The sequence below is a fragment of the Penicillium cosmopolitanum genome, assembly GCF_028827165.1.
Source record: "Penicillium cosmopolitanum strain IBT 29677 chromosome Unknown utg000009l:1.0-9042332.0:1.0-9050551.0, whole genome shotgun sequence".
Lineage (NCBI taxonomy): Eukaryota > Fungi > Ascomycota > Eurotiomycetes > Eurotiales > Aspergillaceae > Penicillium > Penicillium cosmopolitanum.
In genome coordinates this window covers 5525489-5547538 of record NW_026622679.1, presented here as the reverse complement: position 1 = coordinate 5547538, position 22050 = coordinate 5525489, and the positions used below count along the sequence as shown (strand labels likewise).

The 22050-nt window shown below is 50.2% G+C and overlaps 5 protein-coding genes across 5 annotated transcripts; 3 read left to right on the top strand and 2 right to left on the bottom strand.

Annotated features, from left to right (window-relative positions):
- Positions 1-812: 812 nt before the first annotated feature.
- Positions 813-2571, top strand: N7509_010150 (NRPS-like enzyme; the record flags this gene model as incomplete). Its single annotated transcript, XM_056634787.1, has 3 exons — positions 813-1106; positions 1159-1560; positions 1612-2571. The coding sequence occupies 3 exons, from the start codon at positions 813-815 to the stop codon at positions 2569-2571; spliced, it is 1656 nt and encodes a 551-aa protein (XP_056485407.1).
- A 339-nt stretch (positions 2572-2910) lies between these two features.
- Positions 2911-7726, bottom strand: N7509_010149 (GYF domain-containing protein; the record flags this gene model as incomplete). The annotated part of the gene is made up of 4 exons (XM_056634786.1): positions 2911-3221; positions 3280-6995; positions 7039-7485; positions 7632-7726. 4 exons carry the CDS (start codon positions 7724-7726, stop codon positions 2911-2913), a joined length of 4569 nt encoding a protein of 1522 aa, XP_056485406.1.
- A 1956-nt stretch (positions 7727-9682) lies between these two features.
- On the bottom strand, positions 9683-10174 carry N7509_010148 (uncharacterized protein; the record flags this gene model as incomplete). The annotated part of the gene is made up of 1 exon (XM_056634785.1): positions 9683-10174. The coding sequence occupies one exon, from the start codon at positions 10172-10174 to the stop codon at positions 9683-9685; it is 492 nt and encodes a 163-aa protein (XP_056485405.1).
- A 1059-nt stretch (positions 10175-11233) lies between these two features.
- N7509_010147 (putative alcohol dehydrogenase) lies at positions 11234-12426 on the top strand (the record flags this gene model as incomplete). The annotated part of the gene is given in 3 exon segments (XM_056634784.1): positions 11234-11533; positions 11547-12044; positions 12127-12426. The coding sequence occupies 3 exon segments, from the start codon at positions 11234-11236 to the stop codon at positions 12424-12426; spliced, it is 1098 nt and encodes a 365-aa protein (XP_056485404.1).
- A 282-nt stretch (positions 12427-12708) lies between these two features.
- N7509_010146 (uncharacterized protein) lies at positions 12709-13510 on the top strand (the record flags this gene model as incomplete). The annotated part of the gene is made up of 3 exons (XM_056634783.1): positions 12709-12813; positions 12899-13270; positions 13349-13510. The coding sequence occupies 3 exons, from the start codon at positions 12709-12711 to the stop codon at positions 13508-13510; spliced, it is 639 nt and encodes a 212-aa protein (XP_056485403.1).
- Between the last annotated feature and the right edge of the window lie 8540 nt (positions 13511-22050).

Below are 22050 nucleotides of genomic sequence, written 5' to 3'. Positions count from 1 at the left end.
TCCTTATAGAAAATGAATACGTGCTCCCAAGCAGCTTCTTCGCTTCTGCCTTTGTTTTCATTCGCTGACAGAAGCACGCAGACAGTCATTTGACTGAGAAACACGAAATCAATTTCTGTGCGCCAGAGCTTAGCTACAGATTTTGGCTTTTCCCCGGCCGTTTTCTGAATCGCGATGAATGGCATCCGCTAAGTCGACGCAGGTTTCCGTAGCAGTTGTCAAAATAAATCCACAAAATGCTCTGGTCAAATTAGCTTTGAGCCAGGTAGATAAGTAATGGAAAAGTCCCGTAAAGGGAATTAGGCAAAACAAACACGAGAAGAAAGAACGGGGCAAGCTTTTGGGACTTTTGGATTGTACGCAGCCATATTCCTACCTAAAGGCACCAGGTTCCAGGTTGTGGTCCTAAAGAAACATGGATCGCGAAGGATAATATCCAATCGCTTGAAATTTCAAATAAGTCATATTATTAACTTAGTGATATTCATACTATGCATATTCATCTGTTGGCGAGTGGGGGCTGATTGGCTACTCAGAGCTCACGTTTGCCGGTTTGCCCACTCATAAATCATTTTAGAAGTTTGGAAGAGACGCATCTGAGAGAAGTTTCGGTTAAATTCGCGTAAAGTCCTAGGATGCATCTCTTTCTCCTAGGGAACTTGAAAAATCACTGGCAACTTTTCGCATTAATCTGTAGAAGCTCTCTGGACTGATTCCAATAGCGGCATACCTTTTGAATACATACAATCACACAAACGAAAACGAAAACGAAAACAAGATAAGTAAAATAAGACTCCCGACTCCAAAATAAGATGACTGTCGCCGGCTTCGATCCTTGTGGAGAACTTCCGCCGACCATCGTGGATTATCATGCCGTCCTCCATCCAGATAGAGTATGGGCCAAGTTCCCAAAGTCTGTGGATAATTATAGCGAGGGCTATAAAGATGTCTCATACAGCGAGTTAGCCCATGCTGTAAATGGAGCTGCCCTATTCTTGATCGATTCACTCGGTCAAGGGGACGGTACAGAGAAGCTGCCATACATAGGTCCGAACGATATTCGGTACACGATACTCGCCATCGGCGCTTTGAAGGCCGGTTATTGTGTAAGTGAAGACCAAACCCCTATTTACTCACCAGCTTTTTAATTATCGCTAGATGTTTTTCGCATCGGCGCGCAATAGTGTCGCTGCGCACACCAGCCTCTTAGAGACAATGCGATGCAAGGTTCTACTAGCACCCATTCCCAGACCTCAAATTATTTCAGACATCGCGCAGGCTACTTCATTGCCTGTTTTTGAAGTTCCTGATGTTGCTGAGCTTCTGCGAACCCAGTATAAGCACGTTCCTTTCTCAAAAACTCTCGCGAAAAACGGCTCCGAGACTTTTGCTGTTGTGCACACTTCCGGCTCGACGGGGATCCCCAAGCCAATTGAGTTTACCTTTGCTGCTGGGGCAGCTTTCATGGAGATGACTCGACTGCATACGCCAGATGGATTCGACAGTTTATACCGGATGATACAAGAAAAGCGTATCTTCGTGACTGTTCCCCCTTTTCACGTAAGGCAAACCCAAAATACTACCATAGAAGATACTAATAGCTACATCTAGGCAGCCTATCTCTTCCATGTTATATTCCATGTAATTTCATTCGGCGGTGTTCTAGTTTACCCCACTGCATCCTCGATCGCTTCGGCTAAAGGGATGGTGGATGGCATGAAACAAACTCAAGTCGATGGGGTCTTCACAACACCCTCAGTGATTGAAGAACTAGCCTCAAACTCAGAGCTATTAGAATTCTGCGAAAAGAACCTAGAATTCATCTTTTTTGGAGGTGGAGATCCCCCTCAAGATATTGGAGATAAAGTAGCCGCAAGGGTGAAATTGGTCGATCAATTCGGCGCAACAGAGATGGGTCTACTCCCTGTGCTCTTTTCCAAAGCTGGTCGCAATCTTGAAGATTGGAAATACATGGAAATCCACCCTGAGATGGGAATTGAATTCCGCCACATAGAAGGGAATCAGCATGAACTTGTTGTTGTGCGTCATCCAGATCGCGAAAAGCACCAACCAACATTTGCCTTCTTCCCCGAGTTGCAGGAGTATGGCAGCCAAGATTTGTTCGTGCAGCACCCAGATCCCAACAAGAAGCACATGTGGAAATGGCAGGCGCGCAAAGATGATATAATTGCCTTTTCAACGGGCGAGAAGACCAATCCTATCGCTATGGAGCAGTATATTCAGTCACAAAATCCTCAAATCACAGGCGTTCTTGTCGTGGGTGCGCAACGATCGAAGGCGGCTCTGCTTGTTGAAGTGAAGAGCGATGGAATTGAATTTTCGCCTGCTGAACAAAGTGCACTTGTTGAGAAAATCTGGCCCTCTGTTGAAGAGGCTAATAGGGAGTGCCCGGTGCAGGCTCGCATTGTCAAGTCTCATATCTTACTCACGAGTCCCAATAAACCAATGCCTCGCGCTGGCAAAGGAACTATACAACGAGCTGGAACATTGCAGGCATATGAGAAAGAGATTGAAAGTCTTTATTCGGAGGCCGATGCCATCACTACCTAATGCAATGGGGTACATGCGAATCCTGGGTCGGCTTTAGATCTATAGGTTGCTACCACTACAATTGCTCGGTTCGAGCTGATCTTTGATCCCACGGGTCGTTCACTATCCTCTATCACATTTTGTAAAAACCTGCCATATAGGGAAAAGGAAACCTTGGAATGCAATAATGCACAAATACACTGATGCTGCTTAAAAAGCATGGTAGTACATAAGATGAGATCGAAAGACTAAAGTCCACCTGACCGCCGGATGCACACGCAAAAAGAAAACAGTCGCGAATAATCAAACAAATGCAAAATATTCCCCGACTAACTCAGATACAGATAGCTATGCACGCCACTAGCGCTTGCCCTTTTTGCGGGGAGCAACGACCTTGAATGCGGCGTTGCTCTCCTCTTCACGGGCAGAAGGGGTAGCGCTTGAAGCGGATCCCTTCTTAGCAACCTCGTTCCAGCCACCGCCGTTCTTCTGCTCGGCAAAAGCACTGGGCGAGACGGGGTCAACGACACCCTTGTCAGCCAGCTTGCGGCGGCGGATAAATTCGTCGGCAAATCGGCGGCCATCCAAGGTCTGGGAGTTTGCGTAGACAGAGTCAGAGATGATCTCGGCCTCGGCAGGCAGGAAAAGAAGTTGCTGAACAAAGTCATCCACTAGAAAGGGTTAGAATCAAACGTTTAATTTCTGTTGGGGTTCATTTGCGGGGCTTACCATTAATGTTACTGTTCAGACCCTTGCCCAAAGACAGCTGCGCCCACTTAGTAAATTCCTCCATGGCGCGGTTAGAGCTGCCCTGAGACACGCTGCCACCGGTCACGGTACGTGTAGCGATAGTTGGACGAGGCTTGGAGACAGAAGCAGGGGCAACGGGAATGGCTCCACTGGCAGAGCGAGGTCCAAGGGGCGCGGCAAGAGGAGTCTTCGCCTTGCCACTAGCACCGACAGTTGTCCAGGCACCAGAAGCAACAGGAGCAGCACTGGCGACGGCGGCGGCGGCGGCGGCGGTAGCAGTAGGGGCCTTGCTGGCAAGCTCAGCATAGCGCTTGGTAGCGGAAGCTGGGGGGCTAGGTGTCGCGACTTGGGCGGCAGCGGCGTTGATAGCAGCTTGGCGCTGCTTGCGAGCCTCCTCTTCCTTCTGGATCTGAGCCAGAGTCTTCTTTGCGGTGCTGGTGGTAGGTGCGGGCTGGCTCTTAGTGTTCCAGGCAGGGCTAGCAGCGGTAGGAGTAGCCGGGGATCCTGAGCTGGCCCAGTTTGCGGAGGAGGGAAGACCAGGAACAGCCTGAGCTTGGGCATGGCTGAGACGCTCTTGCTCAGCAAGGAACTGAGCGCGACGAGCGGCGGCAGCGTGTTCCTCGCGCTGAGCAGCAGTGCGAGCTTCAGCCTCCTGGATCTCCTTCAGCGAGGGACCCTTCGGAACTTCGACGGTATCCTTTGCCCAAGGGGCGACGGAGGTGGGTGCCGCATCAATTGGGGTTTGGGTCCGGGACTGAGAGTCGGCGACGAGAGATTCAGCCATGTTTTGGCGGTTGCGCTGAGCAGCGGGGGCGGGCAGAGGCGACGCAGAGGGAGGCGGGGGGAAAGGGTGAGGCATGGCGCTATCGACCTTGACTCCCCAGACATTTTCAGGGACAGCCTGAGCATGCTGGTCTTGCTCCTGCTGTTGACGCTGGGCAGAAGCGGCCTTGTGGACCTGTTGAGACAGAGTGAGGGTAGGCTCATCGGTAGGTTCATCAGCTGAGAGGGCTTCCATGGCTAACTCTTCGCTGGTAGCAGCAGCCTCAGCGTCCTGGGCGGAAGCAGCAGCTGGGTGAGTTGGCAAGCCATCAACAGTCCGCATGCCAAAGTCGCCTTCTTGGGCTCTCAGAGCATGGAACTGACGCAATCGCTCTTCACGCGCCTGCTGATCAAAGAGATCATTGGAGTTGAGCTGGTCAAACTGTTCTTGTTCTTGCTGAAGCGCCTCACGATCTTGGAGCATTGAAGAGACCTGCTGGGAATGCAGGAAGCTGTCAGGTTGGCGAGCAGCGAATGAATTGGATGCACCAAAGGCAAAAGGATCCTGGCGGCCGACGTTCAGGTGATCCAGTAGACCCGGAAGTTGGTCTGGGCTACCGAGCTCAGTTCCTAGCATGCCAGGTCCGACATTTGGGAGACCGCCCTGTCGAGTAGGTGCTGCAGCATCGAAGAAACCGGCAACCCCAGCTTGCGATTGCTGCTGTGATTGCTGCTGCTGGCCATGGCCAGGCGCCTGGATTGGAGATGGCTGGTAACCAGACGGCGAAGCAATGCTACCGAAGCTGGGCTGGCTCTGAAGACTGTGGGCGCTAGTCTGGTGCTGCAACTGGGGCTGCATAGTAGACGGGCCAATCTGCTTCATAATAGCTTGCTGCTGGGCGAGATGTTCTTTTTGACGAGCCATCAAATACTGTTCCTCCTGTTTGCGTCGCTCGAGTGCGTTTTGCTGCTCTGCGGTCAATGTAGTGCCGAAACTCGGGAAGCTTCCAGGGAATGGAGGCTGAGCAGAAGTAGTGTTTTGCCCAGGAGGACCAGTCCACTGAGCTCCAGTAGGTTCGGGACCATGGGGGATGCCAATTTGGGGAACAAGGAAGGGCTCGCGCGAGTTGCCAATACGTCGGACCAGCTGAGCCAGTGGCTCAAATTCAATATCCTCGAGCTTCTTTATTTGCAGGTCGGGGCTGAAAAATCCAGCCTTGAACCAGTCATGCATCTCAAGTCCGGTCCATGGTCCCTGGACATTGCCCTGCGGGTCGCGATAGATCCAGCGCATGCGATCAGGCATTACCATGCAACGTTGCTGGGCAGAAGGCACAGTGCCCCCAGGAGTCTGAATTGCACCTGCTCCATCGTGACCGATTCCGGGCGGAAGAGAACCAACAGCCGAAACGGGTGTTTGAGATGGGTTTGACCCGGGCTTGTTTGCCTGACCGGGCTTTTCCGTCTGCTGGAGATCCGTTTGTCGGAGTCCATCTTCCAGGCCGACCGAGTCTGAGCGACCTTGTTCGTCCTGCACCGATGAGAAAAGGGCACCGAGTTTGCTTGATCGGCCTATGCTGGCGGTTCCGGAAATACCAGCATGAGGGCTAAAGAGACCTCCGCCTCCAAGTGTAGACAGGCTTGGAGACTGAAGATCACCCATAGAACCGAAGATTGGATCACCGAAACCACCAGCGAAAGCAGAGCGTTCGCGGGTTGGAGTGCCGATGGCACCTCCAGAAGGCCAAGCGGCACCCCCGCCGAGAGAGGAGAGGCCACCGAGGCCACCAAGACCCGAGAAGTTACGGTTGGCGTTGGCGCTGGAGTTTTGGCTGCGATCGACAGTAGGCAAGTCCATGCCCGAGCCAACCCGTCTCATCGATCCAAAGGGGTTTGAAGGATCCCGCAAGCCACTGAGTGCGGGATGCTGGGAAGCCTGAATGTCTGACCCATCCGTATCCAGATCCTCTGGGTCGGCAGCAGTCCGATCATTTTGAGGGCTTTGATAGGGGTTGGTGTTTGTGGGGCTTGTTGGTTCATGACCTTGGAGCAAGCTCGGGGTAGGGTTGCGAGAATTCTCCTGGCTTTGCATTAACTCGCGAAAGCCTGGGATGCTTGAGGTCATTCCGAATGCGCCGAACCCGAGGTCATCTTGGGACGGGGCTTCGAGATCTTGAAATCCGCCGAGCGCGGCGCTACCACTGCGAGGCTCATCGAAAGGATTGGTTTCACTACGGTTCGCACGCGTCTTGAGCCCTTCTCCCCACGGAGACTGCGAACGTTGGCCACCATCATCTTCGGTCAGGCGCTCCAAGCTGGACAGGTTCTTCTCCTTGGCAGACCCGGCAATATCCTCAGAGCTATCCTTAGAAAGCAAGTCCTTGAACCGGCTTTCTCCACGAAGGCTGCCATATCCAGGTTTTTTCTCCGTTGGCGTTTGGGCCGTGTTGGAACCCAAAGAAAATGCTCCGAATGCGCCCATGGGAGAGAAGTTGGCATTGTGCGAAGCCGAGCCCCAAGGCGAGCCTGGTCCTCCCACAGCGGTATTCAGAGGGTTGGTCGAGCTTCGTTTCAAAGAGCCGAAGGGAGACGCGGTTTCTTGTCCTTCTTTAGCTTTGTCGTCAGGCTTTTGATCCCGGAAATCGGTTTTACGACGCAAGAGGGCGGGGGGAGGGGTGGAGGTAGTCGCCTCGTCGCGGAAAAAGCGCGAGTTGGAGCCGGTGGGGGACATAGGGTTGCCGATCGAGTCACCGGTCTCACGACGTCTCACGCCCGGACGGTTGGCCGTCGGAGAGGAGGTATTGTAGTTATTGATATGGCCCTGGGTGTAAGAGATGGACTGTTTACGGCCTCCAGTACCTGGTGCAGTATTTTCTTTCTGCGCGTTCGTGGGGGGGCGGCTTGAGGGGAGAATTGACCGAAGCAGAGAAAATCTGCAGAGTTTTAGCATATAAACACGCAATTTCCACCCCGCACCGGATGAGATCTTGACCTACCTCTTTCTCTCCATCCGACATATCAGACAAACCCAAGGGTTCAGCCTGTCCTCCATGGTCCCAACACACTTCAGGTCCCGCGGAGGACTTGTGGTCGTCCCGCTTCCCCCACGCTCCATTCGCGGGGGCTGACACCATGTGAGGATCCCAGTCGGCGACAAAGTATTCCTCCACATTTTTGCCCAAAGCTCCGTTCTCCCGCTGCGCCTTATACATCTCTAGGAGCTGTTCCTTGGAGTATCGGGCTTCTCCGTTGCGTAGGGTGCTGGGGATGGGATTTGAGCTCATGTGGGGTGGGATGTATGCCCCGGGGGCCGTCGGTGTCGAAGCTGAAGCAGGGTGACCACTCTCCCGGATGTGAGAAGGGTTCGTAGCGACAGAAGGGCGGCGAAAGGTCTGAGTGGCTCCGTTCATACGAGATCGAGACCTGGTGTGGACATTCAAGGTTAGCAACGAATATTTCGGTCTCGCGGAATTGAAGGTTGAATAGGGCGATGCAGTGAATGGGAAATGATATCTGGCACACGAAAAGCTAAAAGCTTGAGATCGAGAAGGGAGGGCAATATTGCATACCATTCACCAGCAGCTCCTCCATCCCCTCTCCGACTGGGGTCCTGCGTGTTACCGGCAGCGGCGGAGGCAAAACTCGATGGGAGTGGTGTAGGCATTATGGATGATAGAAGTTTTAGTACAGGTGATATTCCCCCACAAAACAGCCGATTTGAAAAGAGTTCGTCGCGAGACTTTTGAGGTGGCGGATGGTGCGAAAGTGCGTGATGCGAACGGGTTGGAGGGAACGCGAAACACGAGAAAATAGTCGAACAGGCGGGATGAATGAAATGACAGCGAGATGCGTGTCAGTCGACGAACGAGATCGGTGTGGTTGGAGGAAATGCAAGTATGCTTGAGCGCCAGAGGAACGAGGTCAAGAAAGAGAGATCGAGATTCGATTTCGCTTGGGTTTCCTGGAGCAAAAATGGATTTAGCGGGGAGCGTGGCAGTAGGCGCGCAGTGGCGAAAATACAGTGTATTGATGATGAGCTGTCGCGTGAGAGGTCACCACAAGAGAGGACAATACGCCGTATTGGGATGTATTGAAAAATACACACAGGTCTGCCTCCTGCCACCAGCCTCCAGAAAGAAAGTACGAAGGACACCCACACAACACACAAACACACACTGTGGCTCTAAGCCTGACTATAGGCAGCTTTTTATCTTTCTAAAATAAAATTGTTTTAGGACAAAGATCACTAGTTCCAGACTAAACTCTAGCTACTTTATCACTCATCTTTTTTTTCTTTTTTCTCCCCAGGTTGTGGAGCTGGCTGCTATAAAGGAAGCTCCCAAAACAGAAGAGGTGCAGCTGGCATTTAGTATGCATGCAGTGGGTTGCGGCTGTGGCAATAAACCAGTCGACGTGTAAGGTACACCTCCTGCCACTCCCGCCTCACCATTGGACGATCAGCTGCTTTCAAACAGTTAAAGTTGGATTGGTGTTGGTCTTCCCCGTTGGCTTTTGGATGTATCGTGCTGCTGGTCGCCCTTGCTGGGGTTCTTAGCCTTACCATTGGCATTGGCATTGGCATACTCATACATACATACATACATACATACATACATGTAGGCATATGCCCATCAACAAGATCGCTACCTCAAAAGAAGGACGGGATAAAGGAGGGACACTTGCATATCATCCCTCCCTTTCCCAGCCATCCCACTATCCCATACTAAATGCCAGGTTGGAAAGAATCGTCCCAATAACTTTTTCTTCAAACACGAACCTGCAGAGCCCCCTCTGAGTTCGGGCCAGAGTCCGGTTAGGTTCGAAATTCTATTCTTCTAGCCGTCTTCCTGCATAGGAAGGATCGTCACCGGCCCGACCATTTGGGACGTTTGCTTGGTTGCGTGGTTTGTTGGCCATAGTTCATATGCATCGTCCATTCAAAGCACACATAGTTTGCTGTCTCATCTCAAAGCCCGAACCCGATACTCGTAGATCTAACCTAGACTTAGAATGAATCCTTTCAAATCTTCTCATGATTGCTCTAATCCAATCGGCCTTCATATATCATGACAATCTCCATCCTTCTCGTTTTTGCCGATGACCACTTCTGTGACATGATTTCACTCAGGGTCACTGTCTAACATCATAATTTCTCGGTCAAATAAGTATTCATCGGCCTAATTGACCTCGCTACCTTTTCGTGTCCGTCAATCCGATTCTTTTCTATATTCCAGCGCCATGAAGAGGAACAGTCGTCGGTGTATGAATATTCCCGATTATTTCTTAGGCAAGCCATACCACAAAGTTGTCTCTCGGGGTGAACAAATCAAGCCCAACCTTTTCTTTGTTCGGGACGGTGACGCCTGTGCCTTCGTCCGCCATCCTGCCCGAGCTACTCCAACCGAGAAACCTGCTCGTGGTCATTGCGAAATCCACAGCGATCACTTACCTCTGGTAACACCAGTGACAAGCGGTAGCAACGACCATTTTGATAGACCTCCGCCCCCGAGGCACACCTGTGGTTTATGTCTCCGTAAAGAGCCGGAATCCGAGCACCCTCAGCGACCCAGGAAGACCAGAGGCTTGAATCACAAGGACAATCAAAAACAACCCGGTGCAACTACTCCAGCATCCCCATGTCATTGTGCTTCACAATCTGCAGGAACGGCAGCAGCATCGCTGACTCATTGCCAATATTATCCTTCGACTCCGAATGTCCACGGAATGACGCATCACCAGGAACATTACCATCGCTCGTGTCACTCTCCGGCTCCGGCTCCAACTCCAGCAATGGGCTGCTCGCATCACCCAATGGAGATACCCAGAGCAGCCAGTCCCCATATGAAGTGTACTTGCAAACGACCTGCTCCGCCTCCTCGGACTGAGGCCAGGCCAAATGGCTGTTGTTGTTCAGACGATGCCAAATCCGAAAGCTCTTTTGAGTATACACTGTCTGATGATTCGGCGTCTGATTCTTCGGTGGGTGCTGTGATTGAGGATACAGCCGAGACCGCGGAATCTGGATGCAATTCATGCCATCACTATCAGCTTGTGTGCTGCTGTCGACACGGCGTTCTCTATGGGACGCGATGATGCATAAATCGCAAGTCATTACCTGCCCAGTTCAGGGTTGCTGGCAGGGTTCTACGAAAGATACGTGGTCGGGGGGAGATTTAGATTTCTTTGTTTTCTAGCTAGGTTAATATAGGTATCAAGATGTTTTGTAAACAAATGGGAATATTTTTCACGTTTCGAGTTTTTCGGGCTCTTTTTCAAGTAATACCTACTAGTAGTTACTCGTACTAGTCACTGGGGCTTCAAGTTCAAGTCTCAACATCAAGTTGCCCACTGCCCAGGTGCCCAGTGGCAGGTCAGTGATTGCGACTCGGATCAAGTGCTGCCCAGGTGGTTAGTACCTAGGTAGTACTACTAGTACTGTCCACCATATATATATCTATCCAACCCCCACACCATCCATGGATGACGCGTTGAATCTTACGTTCAAAAATCAAGAATAGTTTATGTATGTAATTACTTCCAATCCGATTAAATCTACAAAATTGAATAAAGATACCTAGGTATATAACAACTCTTGTTATAGTACCTAAGCTGAGAGATCAACACGGCCGCAGAGTTTCTTGGTTGATGCGGGGCGATGGAATGCATTGACTGAAACGGGTCTCATGACGAGCATCCTATTTCTTGAATGATACTAGTATATCATCATTTGTGCACAATGGGATTTCTGGAAAAGAGAACCAGAACAGGAAAGGTATCGTCCTGGTTCTCCAAATTGGAGACAGGGAGATTGATGGCGATCCTTGGTGAATTAGTAAGTAGCCGCCGGTCCGTGGGCCGAGGTCCCCCCATAGTGTGCACTCGATACATAAAGTCGAGATTAGAATATCTTTTCGAACTTGAAATTCATACCATCATAAGTCTTAAATAATAGCTGCTTATTTCCCACTGCGAATTTTCGTATTCGACTCAGCCGGTAATCCATTCAACCGGTAATCCATTCAACCGGTATTGACTCTCCCAACTCTCAGGTTGCCACGGTGAAACTGGTCCTCGGCTATCGATTAAGCTAGCTGTCCCCGCATTCACCAATTCCAAGTTCATAGCAACAGCAAGCTTATCTTGTCAACTCAACTGTTTGCCTTGCATCACAATGTCGAAGGCCGTCTATATTTCGCCCATTGATGGCAAGCCTGGCAAGCCGGGCCAGGTGTACTACCCGCTCACCGTGCGCACTCTGCCCCAACCTTCCCCGCAAGGGCGCGAGCTGCTGGTGAAGCTATCAGCCGCCTCGCTCAACCACCGCGACCTCTTCCTCCGCCAACACCTATACCCCGGCGTAACTTTCGATGTTCCTTTACTGGCAGATGGCGTGGGCACCGTTGTCGGCGCTGGCCCTGACGTGTCCAGCGCAGAGAAGTGGCAGGGAAAGCGCGTCATCCTGAATCCCGGCGTGGGCTGGAAAGATTCCCCCCGATGGCCCGGAGGAGGCTACTGGATACCGCATCATGGGAGGTACCAAAGTCTACAACAAAGGTACACTCCAGGAATATATCGCCATTGATGAGTCCGAAGTTGAGGAGGCACCCGCCCATCTCTCCGATGCAGAGGCCGCGGCTCTCCCACTGACCGGTCTGACTGGATGGCGAGCCCTGGTATCGAAGGCTGGCGAGAGAAACTCTAGCAATGGAGCTGCTGTGCTGATCACTGGAATTGGTGGCGGTGTTGCCTTGATTGCTCTGCGGTTTGCGGTCGCCCGTGGCGCTCATGTCTTTGTGACAAGCTCTAGCCAGGAGAAGATTCAGAAGGCAATTGATCTTGGCGCAACTGGTGGTGTCAGCTATAAAGAAGATGGATGGGAGAAGAAGCTTCTTGGATTGCTTCCTGATGGGAAAAAGAACTTTGATGCTATCATTGACGGTGCTGGTGGCGATTCCATTGAGAAAGCTGTCAAACTGCTCAAGGTAAGTGCATGCTCTTCAGCAACAGATGTCCCATGATATCCTTTTATTTTTTCAAGGGTTCCTACTAAAATCAATAATCCAGGCCGGTGGTGTTCTCTCCATCTATGGTATGACGGTGTCTCCTAAGATGCCTTTCACTATGCCAGCTGTCCTTAAGAACATTGATGTTCGTGGCTCCACGATGGGTTCTCGCAAGGAATTCAAGGACATGATTGAATTTGTCAAAGCCAAGAAGATTCACCCGGTTGTTTCGCGAGTACTCCAGGCTGAGATTGATGACCTTCCTGCCATCGACGGATTGTTTGAAGACATGAAGCAAGGAACGCAGTTTGGAAAGCTGGTTATTGATTTTGGCAAGGCCTCCACAGGCAGCAAGCTGTAACATAATCGACAGCTATAGTTACGATCTTTTGATGATAATGTCCATGGCAATGTCTATAGCAACGGTAATGGCATTGGCAACCGCGGTCTACGCGAATAAACACAGTTTCTGAATTAGGCAGGCACGATCCCGTTTCCTTATTATCTCAACCTCACCTTCCCAAGGCTCCCTGCCCTTGACCCTTGTCGACCTCACAGTATGCAAATCACTTCTTCCAACCATGCCTCTTTCTTGAGAAAAGTACCTTGCTTTTTCACTTGACCCAGCAGCATTGAGGCAAACATGTCTCTCTCCCCCGAAAAACGTGGCCGTCACACGCGCCCTCGCTCCAGTTCCCGTGGACCTACCAACTTCGCCACGGTGGAAGGCAGGCTATCTTGTTCCGGAGTAAGCCCCGGTCACCGACTATTCCAAGGACAGAAAAGTTCACCGAAAACACGAGAGGCAAGTGAAGGCTGATTGGCGGACGCAGAAACACAAAATTGCATGTCTCGCGCTGCAAGCCTCAAACAACGATCTTGAAGCGCGTATCACACACCTTCGTGGAAAGGTCAATCAGCTCGACCGAGAAATTTCTGTCCTTTCACGCCACGTCAAGCAGTTCAACCATCATCCATTCCTGCAGACCTGGCAGGCCGACCTTCTCACTCGCCTCATCGAGGTCGCCTATGTCCGCCAGAAGAACAAGCTGCCCGATGGGGTTTCAATCGGCGAGACGAACACTGCAGACAGAGAGATTCTCTCTAGAGCTTATAGCAATGCGGCTCGCCGAGTGAAATGGGGTACGCTAGACAGTCTCGGTCTTGACATAGGACACCATGATGCGTTGCAGCATTACTCTGATGTGAGTTGGAAGCACCCTCTGCCCTTCTGGTCATGGTTGTCATCAAAGCCCACCCCTTCCTGATACTCAAGTGTATAGATCGCTGTTTATCGAAGCCCGAATCCCTTTGATACAGAGATTCCTTTCGCCGAATGGCTGGTCCAGCAGAGTCAGGCAAAACCGGACTTGTTTGCGTTCTGGGCAAGGCTCTACCCAATCTGCTATGGCCGTGCCGTTTACGAAAGCCTAGTCATCGCCTGAAAGATCACCTAACTCCGCTCTTATTTTTTTTTTCGTGCACTGGTGTATGAGGAGGTAGGGAAGGGCAACGGCAACGGCAACGGCAACGGCGTTTCGGGGACAAAGGGTCAGGTTAGGGGATTGAGGCGTTCTCGTGAGATTCTGTCAATCGTGTACCTGCTTCAAGAATCGGTCAGCGGTCTTTCATTTCATTGCAATTGTGCATGAGCTGGGAAATTTCTTTCTGGCTGCAAGGCCACGCTGCACGGCTGCCCACCTGGGTCTTCATAAGGCATAAGACCGCGTTAGTCTGGCATCAGCATCAGAATCAGCCACCAGCACCAATGTGTCACTATCACACTGATGCAGACAGCCCTGTTCGGCAACTGGCATACCATTCTGCAGCTTAGCAATTAATCCTTTTCGGTATCTGAATGGCTAACATCTACCGTAACTGTAGCATCAGCCTTAAGAAGACAAGACACTTTTTGGACCGCTAAGATCGACATGTCTCTGCCATGATCAGGCACCCGAACACAACCTTCGTCACGCATAGGACGTATAGGACGTATAGGAGCTACATCTACCGTTAACATTGTGGAGTTTATTCTAATTCGAATAAGGCTACGTAGATCAGGCCTCCTAAGCCAGCTAGTTTCCGCATGGCTTAGCTGAAAAAAGACCATTTGGGAGAGACCGTTTTTTGGCAAAGTACGGAGCACAAGCTGAACTGCCCTACCAGATGCTGTATACACCTCACTAGCCTGGATAACGACTGCTACCGTTGCAAAAGATCATCTAAAACATGCCATCATCCATATCCATAGTTCCAAACCAAAAATATGAATAGGATTTGAGTTTGTCGTCCACGCGGCTAAGAATAGGATTTGCTATATGGAGTACGCGAGAGCTCACACTTAATCACACACAAGCTATACTTAGGGCGAAGTGAGACAGGTCTGAAAGGCCCAGCACAGCCCAGCAACGACTGGTGAATTGGGCGTAACGGACCTCCAATGGCAGTCAACACAGCGGTGCCCCGTCCTCGTCCAATAATATGCCCTCATATCGTGGATCCCAGCTATTCGGCGTCCGATTCGTCCGGGCTCGGTTAGGTTCCGAAGCCTCATTGTCGGTATGATGTCGTGGATGTACATATGCTGCATCTCTATGTACTATGGAGTAGTTATACTGCTGTATTGGTGGATGTTGGTCATTACTAGAACGATGAATTCAAGAAACCGAACTAGTACGGAGTACTACTATTCTGTAATGAATTTCAGATCCGGCAGACAAAACGCCACAAATGATCCGATCGCTTATATTGGCGTTTACTATTTTTTTGGTGAGGCTTTTAGGTTTTAAAATGTACCGTTCTCGTTTATTTTGGCTGCTGGTTCCATATGGGGTTCTCTTTTATGTTTTTATGTTTTTTTCTCTCTCTTGTCTTGGCTTTTTCGTGAGTAACGAGAACCTATAAGATTCTTTCCCGGTTGAACGGTCGGACCAATCCAACTCAAGCTTGCAGGTTTAGTTTATTAAAGAGTGGAATTTTACGTGCTGTCAAAGCCGAGGTCCAAGCCACAAGAACTGCTGCCTGCGATGGCAGGATAGTTCATCAACGATCATATAATTTGGTCCTTGGCGCACGGTGCAAGGTAAAAGAGGGTCAATGATGGCCGATCCACCATATTGAGGGGATGGGAGGCGTCGGTTCCGTAGATTCGAAGATACACAGATACGCATGTAGATACAGTAGAGGAGAAGAGAAGGGAAGAGAGAGAAAAAAGAGGGCCAAGGGAAAAAAAAAGGAAAACAAAAAAGTGGACCACCCTATTCGGGTCCGACAGAGAGTGGAGAAGGGCTAAGGGGAGGATAGCAAGTATCATTGGATCACCAGGAATAGCGCATCACGGCCCCCCTTTTTCGGCGATACTCGATGTGGTATAGATCAAGAAATTGTAGAGAACAGGACTTTGTGTCGGAATAGACTGGGTCTCCGAGGTCCCGACTACAGTGGTGTAGCTCCAATGTCTATGCCCCCATTTGTTGTCCTGGGCACTCCACTAGGTTCGGCGGAGGATCGCTTAGCGCGTGCCAGCCTACTCCACCTCGTGGCATGCACCGCCATCCGCGTTGCCCGGTTTTCTGCTCTGCTGGCCCCCTTTTACCGATCCGAGATCCGGAGACGAGGGCCAATTAGCTACTAAAGTACGGATTGTAGTTTGATTGCTGGGTGTTGGAGACTTTGGAGAAAGCAGTGTGTGAAAATTTTGTTGAAGATGAGTGTGATATCACCAATGCCGGCTCTTTCAAACAGTGGTTCGCTTCAGGTTCGTTTCAACGGGAAGGATTAGGCATCAGGCTATGAAAATCGCGGGATGGTTTGAGGGAAAGACCCTCCCATGGAATCAATTTGAAACGGCCGTATACTGGCGGAGGTTTCAAGAATGGGCGATCAGAGCCGATCACTGCGACCTCGTTCGGGAGTGGAAGGTTATCAATCGAAAGCAGAAAAGAGTTTCTTCTAGAAATCGGTAAAATTTGTTCGGATAATTTCTTCCACTAGTCTGTGCAAGAGGTTGTTCGGTTGAGCCAATGGGTTTCTCAAGAGTAAGTATAGAGTTTGCCCAAATGTAGTGGTTGGGTCAGTTTGTGAGGGGGGAACCTCTCCGCAGTGGCATGTACTACTAGTAGTACCACTAGTATATATCGGCGAGTGTCAACGATCTACACTCTACCAAGGCTGCTGACCTCGTGCTGATGCTACCTTATCAGTTCCTTAAAGTATCGTCCCGTTTTTCTCTTTCGCAACTACTACCTAGGTAGGTAGCATTCCTGGATATATATATCCCACCACACTGGTACTGGTCTTCTTCAAGTTCAACAGGGCTTCCGATCAAAACTTGAAAGACATGAAGTAATGATTTGAACCTTGGAATATTCAGTAAGTTCCGAGTACATGATTTGAAATTCCGTATCGAACATCCGATTCACCGGCCCGGTTTCCGAATCGATCGACAAAATCACAACATTGTATGTACATACGTAGCTCAAGCAGAGCGAAGATCTGTCTCACAGCCCCTGAGCCCCGTATGGAGACGCGTCTCTATAACAGCTCTCCCTAGAAGGAAGGTCATTATGTCTACTTACAGGCTGCTGAGCTTCTCGGTAGTCGCCCATAAAGATCGCATTCGGGTGTTGGGCTAAGTCTTAGCATGCACAACTGGAGCTAGGATCTACAAAAAAGCTCCATGGTATACTTGGCAAGAGTGGATGATGCATCTTTGGCACCACTCAAACACAGAGAAAAGCAGTGGGCATGATTTGCACGGTAGGCCGTAGACCTTTCCCACTATGGATAAGATCTTCAACAAAAAGAAAATATAGTGGCACCCCTCTTCTTTCTCCATGAGCTGAAGAATCGCCGAAGGATTGGGAGAATGTGGTGAAACCCTTCCTATAATCTTCTCGTCGGTGAAACAACTGCGCCCACGGGGGTTAGTAGCGGGAAGGGGCAGATGGCCATGAGAGCGAACCTAAACCTACGAGAATCCTGTGCCGTGTCCTAGGGACCCTAATTCATGCTACCAGTGCAATGAATGGCCCAGGTCCACGCCCGTGTATCGGGATCAATCTATCTGCATCTACGGAGTATTTGGTAATTGAAAGGTCACCAAGGGACGTAGAGTGGCCCAGGTTCTCCGCTATAGAACCATTGACACGCTAAAATATATTAGACAGCCTAAATAACAATAAGGTGTCTAATTAAACGTCAATGGGTCAGCTGAGCCTTCCCACAAGTCAAGCTTAATACCTTATGTCCACCAAGACCAAACAGAAGTGGCGCATGGAGACCGAGCAACGCCCGAAGGACACGGAGGCAGGCCGGCAGATGGGGCTACTACCCGGAAACCTGGGAGATGCTGACCTCCTTTTCTTGGACTCTCTCGGGCTTTCTTGGGCAAAGCCGTGGCGTACTTGGAACGCTAAACACTGAAAGGAAGGAGCTATGTTCATCAAAAGGTGCCATCGGTGACAGGCGGGCGTGACCGCAGATTAAGGCTCGGAATGAATTCTAGGCTGCATGTTCAGGCGGGGATTGGGAGGATTGCGAGTGCTGAATGGGTGGTCTTTGGCCCCGGGGTTGCGGTGTACCCGGCTATTGTGTAAATATTACGTCGAAAGCCAGACGAGATCTTCACGTACATAGACCAATTCTGGGAAAGGTACAGTGTCCTCTCCATAAGTTCTTTAAACGGCCTCGCGTGATTTGTGAACCAAACATTGCGCATTACTTTACTGTAGATGAATCAGAGATAATGATCTAAGGGAACAATGGCTCAGCAAGACTACGTTGTGGCTGAGCAGAGAGGGAGGCACTTGGAAATCAACACCGGGTCCCACGCAAACCGGGACATGGACGGGATATGGAGCACACTGGCAGAAGCCCAATCGATGGCATGCAGCAAGATGATGCCCACAATAGCACGGCATCAATGCAGGACAACCACCGACGTGATTGTCACGGTGCTGCTTCGGGTAAAATCTATCAACGCCATCAAGCCTGTAAGGGTGGCTCATCCGAGTCGATCACGGTTTCACTCTAATCACGGCGCCGCCATACAATTTAGGTTGCATGCAAGGTTCCCCAGGGCCCTGGCATCTCATCGTGTCGTTTCTAGATGATCTTGACTGCCCCTTGGTAAAAAGGGTAAATAGTTGAACCAGGGGGAGAGTTTGTCCCTTTTTGGTTAAAAATTGATAATTATTTCCCTCGTTCTGACGTATGTACGTACGTACTCCGTACATGAGGTCTGAAAGAAATTGCATACATATACACGCGGAGATTCGATAACTTCCAAGGTTATTCGATGGTTGAACAGTACTCGTAGTTTTGCTTAGCACCTGGAAATATCGTATCCCGAGGCCTGAGAGGACTTCCTGGTACTCCGTACGGAGTACAGAAATTGATTACTTGTGGGGTTCGTGGGAGGAGAATTATAGGTAGGAGCCGCTATCAGTACGGAGACACCTCTAAGAAGGTTCAAGCTCCGAAACCCTGAAAAGTAAGATTCTATGGGTCCGCCCTTTCATTTTCTCTGGAAGCTTCCAAGAGGATTGAAGGCGCCAATACTCCGTAAATGAATTTGGGATTAAAGGCTAGGGAATCCTTTCTAGTCGAATCGGATGATCTTCTTTATTTCCCCATTGATCATTTATTACCTATTTCCGTTTTACTAGAGCTCCTTCTATGCCGGATTTGAGTAGCTTGGGCGTTCTGATGGGGAATATTTTTTCATTTTGGGGAAAAGTGGAGACGGCTCCCCCGAAGATTGGCCGATCAGAGGGGACGATTGGCGGTTAACAGCCAGTCAAACGGACTCGGATTGAGTCCGGGGGAAAAGAACCGAAACACTTGTGAAGGGATACGGATAAAACGCAATTGGGACCTGATATGGGAGGTGCCAATTCTCCTTGCCGGAAATGTTTGATTGAAGGGGGATCAAATTTCTAAGTTGAGTAAACTACTAGTCGGATTTATAGAGAGGAATGGAAGGGAGACGTTGGAGGCTGGTTTCTGCCCACAACCCTTACCAAAGCTTCGCGTTGCTGATCAAAGCCAACGATCTACGGTCCCTTGAACCCGACCTTGCACCGTAGGAATTCATCATTGGAACCGAATCTACAGCTCCCATTTGAGTATAGTTGGGTGTCCACAACGGGCGTCTTCAACGTGGCGAAATTGCGGAGGCGGTGCGGTACCACCACACATTGGGAGAATTTGCATCGCTCTTCTTTCCTTGAAGGGAAATGTGATCGGATCGATCTGTCCCGTCGATTTGTCGGATATCTCGACATCGTGGTGACCGGATATGCAGCTCATCGAGTGGATTGACATCCTGCAGCCGAACCGTTGAATATGGAAAGAAGGGACCCGGGAAAAAAAATCAGTAAAGAAAGGGAAAAGAATTGAATTTGGCCTCGCTCTAATTCTACTTCGCACGGAGCCTGCGAGGGCTATAGCCTATCCTTGCCTGATGATCCCATTCACTTTGAATTTGTGGCCCTTGCACACCTTAAGATGTCAATGTAAGCGGAAGTTAACCAAAATGGAGACCAGCAAATATTGAAATCAATTATCAGCGGGACTTGACTCTGATGATCTAATTTTACCGAGGGTACCGTAACAGTTGAACATACGACGATCTCACCACGATAAGAGAAAATATCATAGGTATCCTGTTTCTCGCCTCATGTTTGATGATGCAGGAAAATCGGACATACATACTACGTACAGCCACCCAGCCGCCACGATCGACAGGGCACTAACAATGGATTGCCTCTCCGCTGGACCCTGAAGCTAGGGCCATTCTCGGAAGGCGGAAGAAAAGACGAGCTGGGAATACTATATGTAATGTACGTACGAGCAGCCGGGGTAGCCGCTTGTAAGGATAAGGTCGCAGTGCAGAGTATGATGATACGGTTTCGTAGGATTTGTTCTCCCTCGCACGGGGGAAGCATCGCACGGATGCTCGTGGGGCGCGGGTGATACTTGATTGACTTTAGCGCTGGCCAGCCCCCCAATCAGCGGACAGAACCCTTGCATAGTCAGGCCACCAAGTCAGGTGAGATGCAAGGTGTGCTATTGTTAGCTCGGGAGCTGCCCGTTCTTGTCCTGTCCGGCTGCCCAGGTGCCAACTGTGTGGTTGAAGATGAGCTACAATAGACTAGGTTTACGCCTTGGCTCGAATGGGAAGTATCCGGGGTCTGCAACTGCGAGAATGGGGAGCTGTGTAGCGAAATAAAATCCCGAGACCATGAGGTCAATCGTTTGATAGGATTGCCTTATGAGTGATGAGTTGGAGGGGGATGGGAGTGAGGTAGGAGTATGACCCAACCTCCCGCAGCCACCTCGTGTGCTGGTGACTCGAGGGGATGGTATACAGTACGCGTGCGCGTGCGAAACGCGCTGCAGGTCAACTTGTCCATACGTACATACACATACACATACACATACACACATACACACGTCGGTAATCAATGACACACGCACACGAGGGTATCTGGTGCAGAAGTGACCAAGGCGGCCGACCTGGAGACAAGGGGCAGCCAATGGAGGGGCTTAGGGAGATCCGCGGTGGATCCGAGCATCTCTGGAGAAGAGGTTGGCACGAAGCAGGGTCTTTGCTCCGTAGGGATGGATGGGAGGGAGAGGGGCTCTCCTTCACACCTCATCTAGCACGGGTTAACCCTTTGGATCGACAGCCAGCAAGGGTTCGAGGTGGCTCGAGGGACGCAACTTTAGTTCTGACGGACATCGTACATTATGTAGGATGCACGTATAAGTCGTACTCCGTACAGAGGATGTACTGTAGGGGTCATCGTGTTTGCGACCGAATGAGGTTGGAGAAAGTGGCTGGGTTAGTATCCCGCCATCCTCAGATCAGTTAGGGCGTAAGCTAATTATACAACACCATACCCTCGGAAATAGAAACCTAGCGTGAGCCAAGCCTTTTGATTGGCAGTTGAAACAACGAGAAAAAATCGTCGGAAGCCGATGACCGAATTGATTGGATCTGGGGAGAGGTTTGTGGTGCTGACTTGATTTCCAAGGTGATGGTGGATGGGATGGGATGGGATGGATGGGAGGCTGTGCTTGAATTTGCCCGCCCCTTCCCTTCTCTTTCCTTTCCTTTCTGCTTCCTTCGTACTTACGGAGTCCTGCGGATACTATACGATTGAATTGCCGTGTCCGTGGTTCTCTTCTCCCTGCAGCCTTCTTTTTTTTCTCTTCTTCCCACATGCCCTTGTTAACTAAAGGTCCACTTTTTTTTTCTTTTTTTTTTTTTTCGTTTTCTTGTGCATACGGCTCTGGCCGCCAAGTACTTAGTGTACCGTCATTAAATCTTCTACATGTACAATTGATCCATGCTTTTTTTTTTCTTGTGGATTATGGACCCAAGGTTAATAGATATGAATAACTAAAAAAAATCCATATTTGACAAAAAAGAATAGAGAATGAAGCAAATCGTCCGATCATTTAGTCCTTTGGATCTGCCCGGTCGGACACTTCGGAAGATCACAACGGGCGGTGATGAGTGGCCTCCGATGACTCCCCACTGTTGTACATACGCCAGGATGACTTCCCGACAGGAAAGCGTGCCGTTGTACTGATGTGGTGTACATATGTAATGGAGTACAGATGTACATGGACACATGTACACATGTGTGGTATGTACTCCATACACATGTATGTACAATATGTACAATAATACCCAAACCAACCCCCTCCTCCTGCCCCCCCCCCCTCCCTTCCTGGGGAGGAGGTTAGGTCAGGTCATCCAGGGTCATCACCACTCTCAACTGGGACTCGATCGTAAACTATAATAGATACACACCCTCGCAGCCAATTATTGAGTGAGTTGTTGCTTTCCCCGAGACCCTGGACCGTGTCACGGCTCTATTTCTTTCCGGAACCAGACGAATACGATGATGATGCCAAGTTTCTTGACCCCCAGTTCCCTCGACATCGGTTGCTCTGTGCATCCCCCGCCACG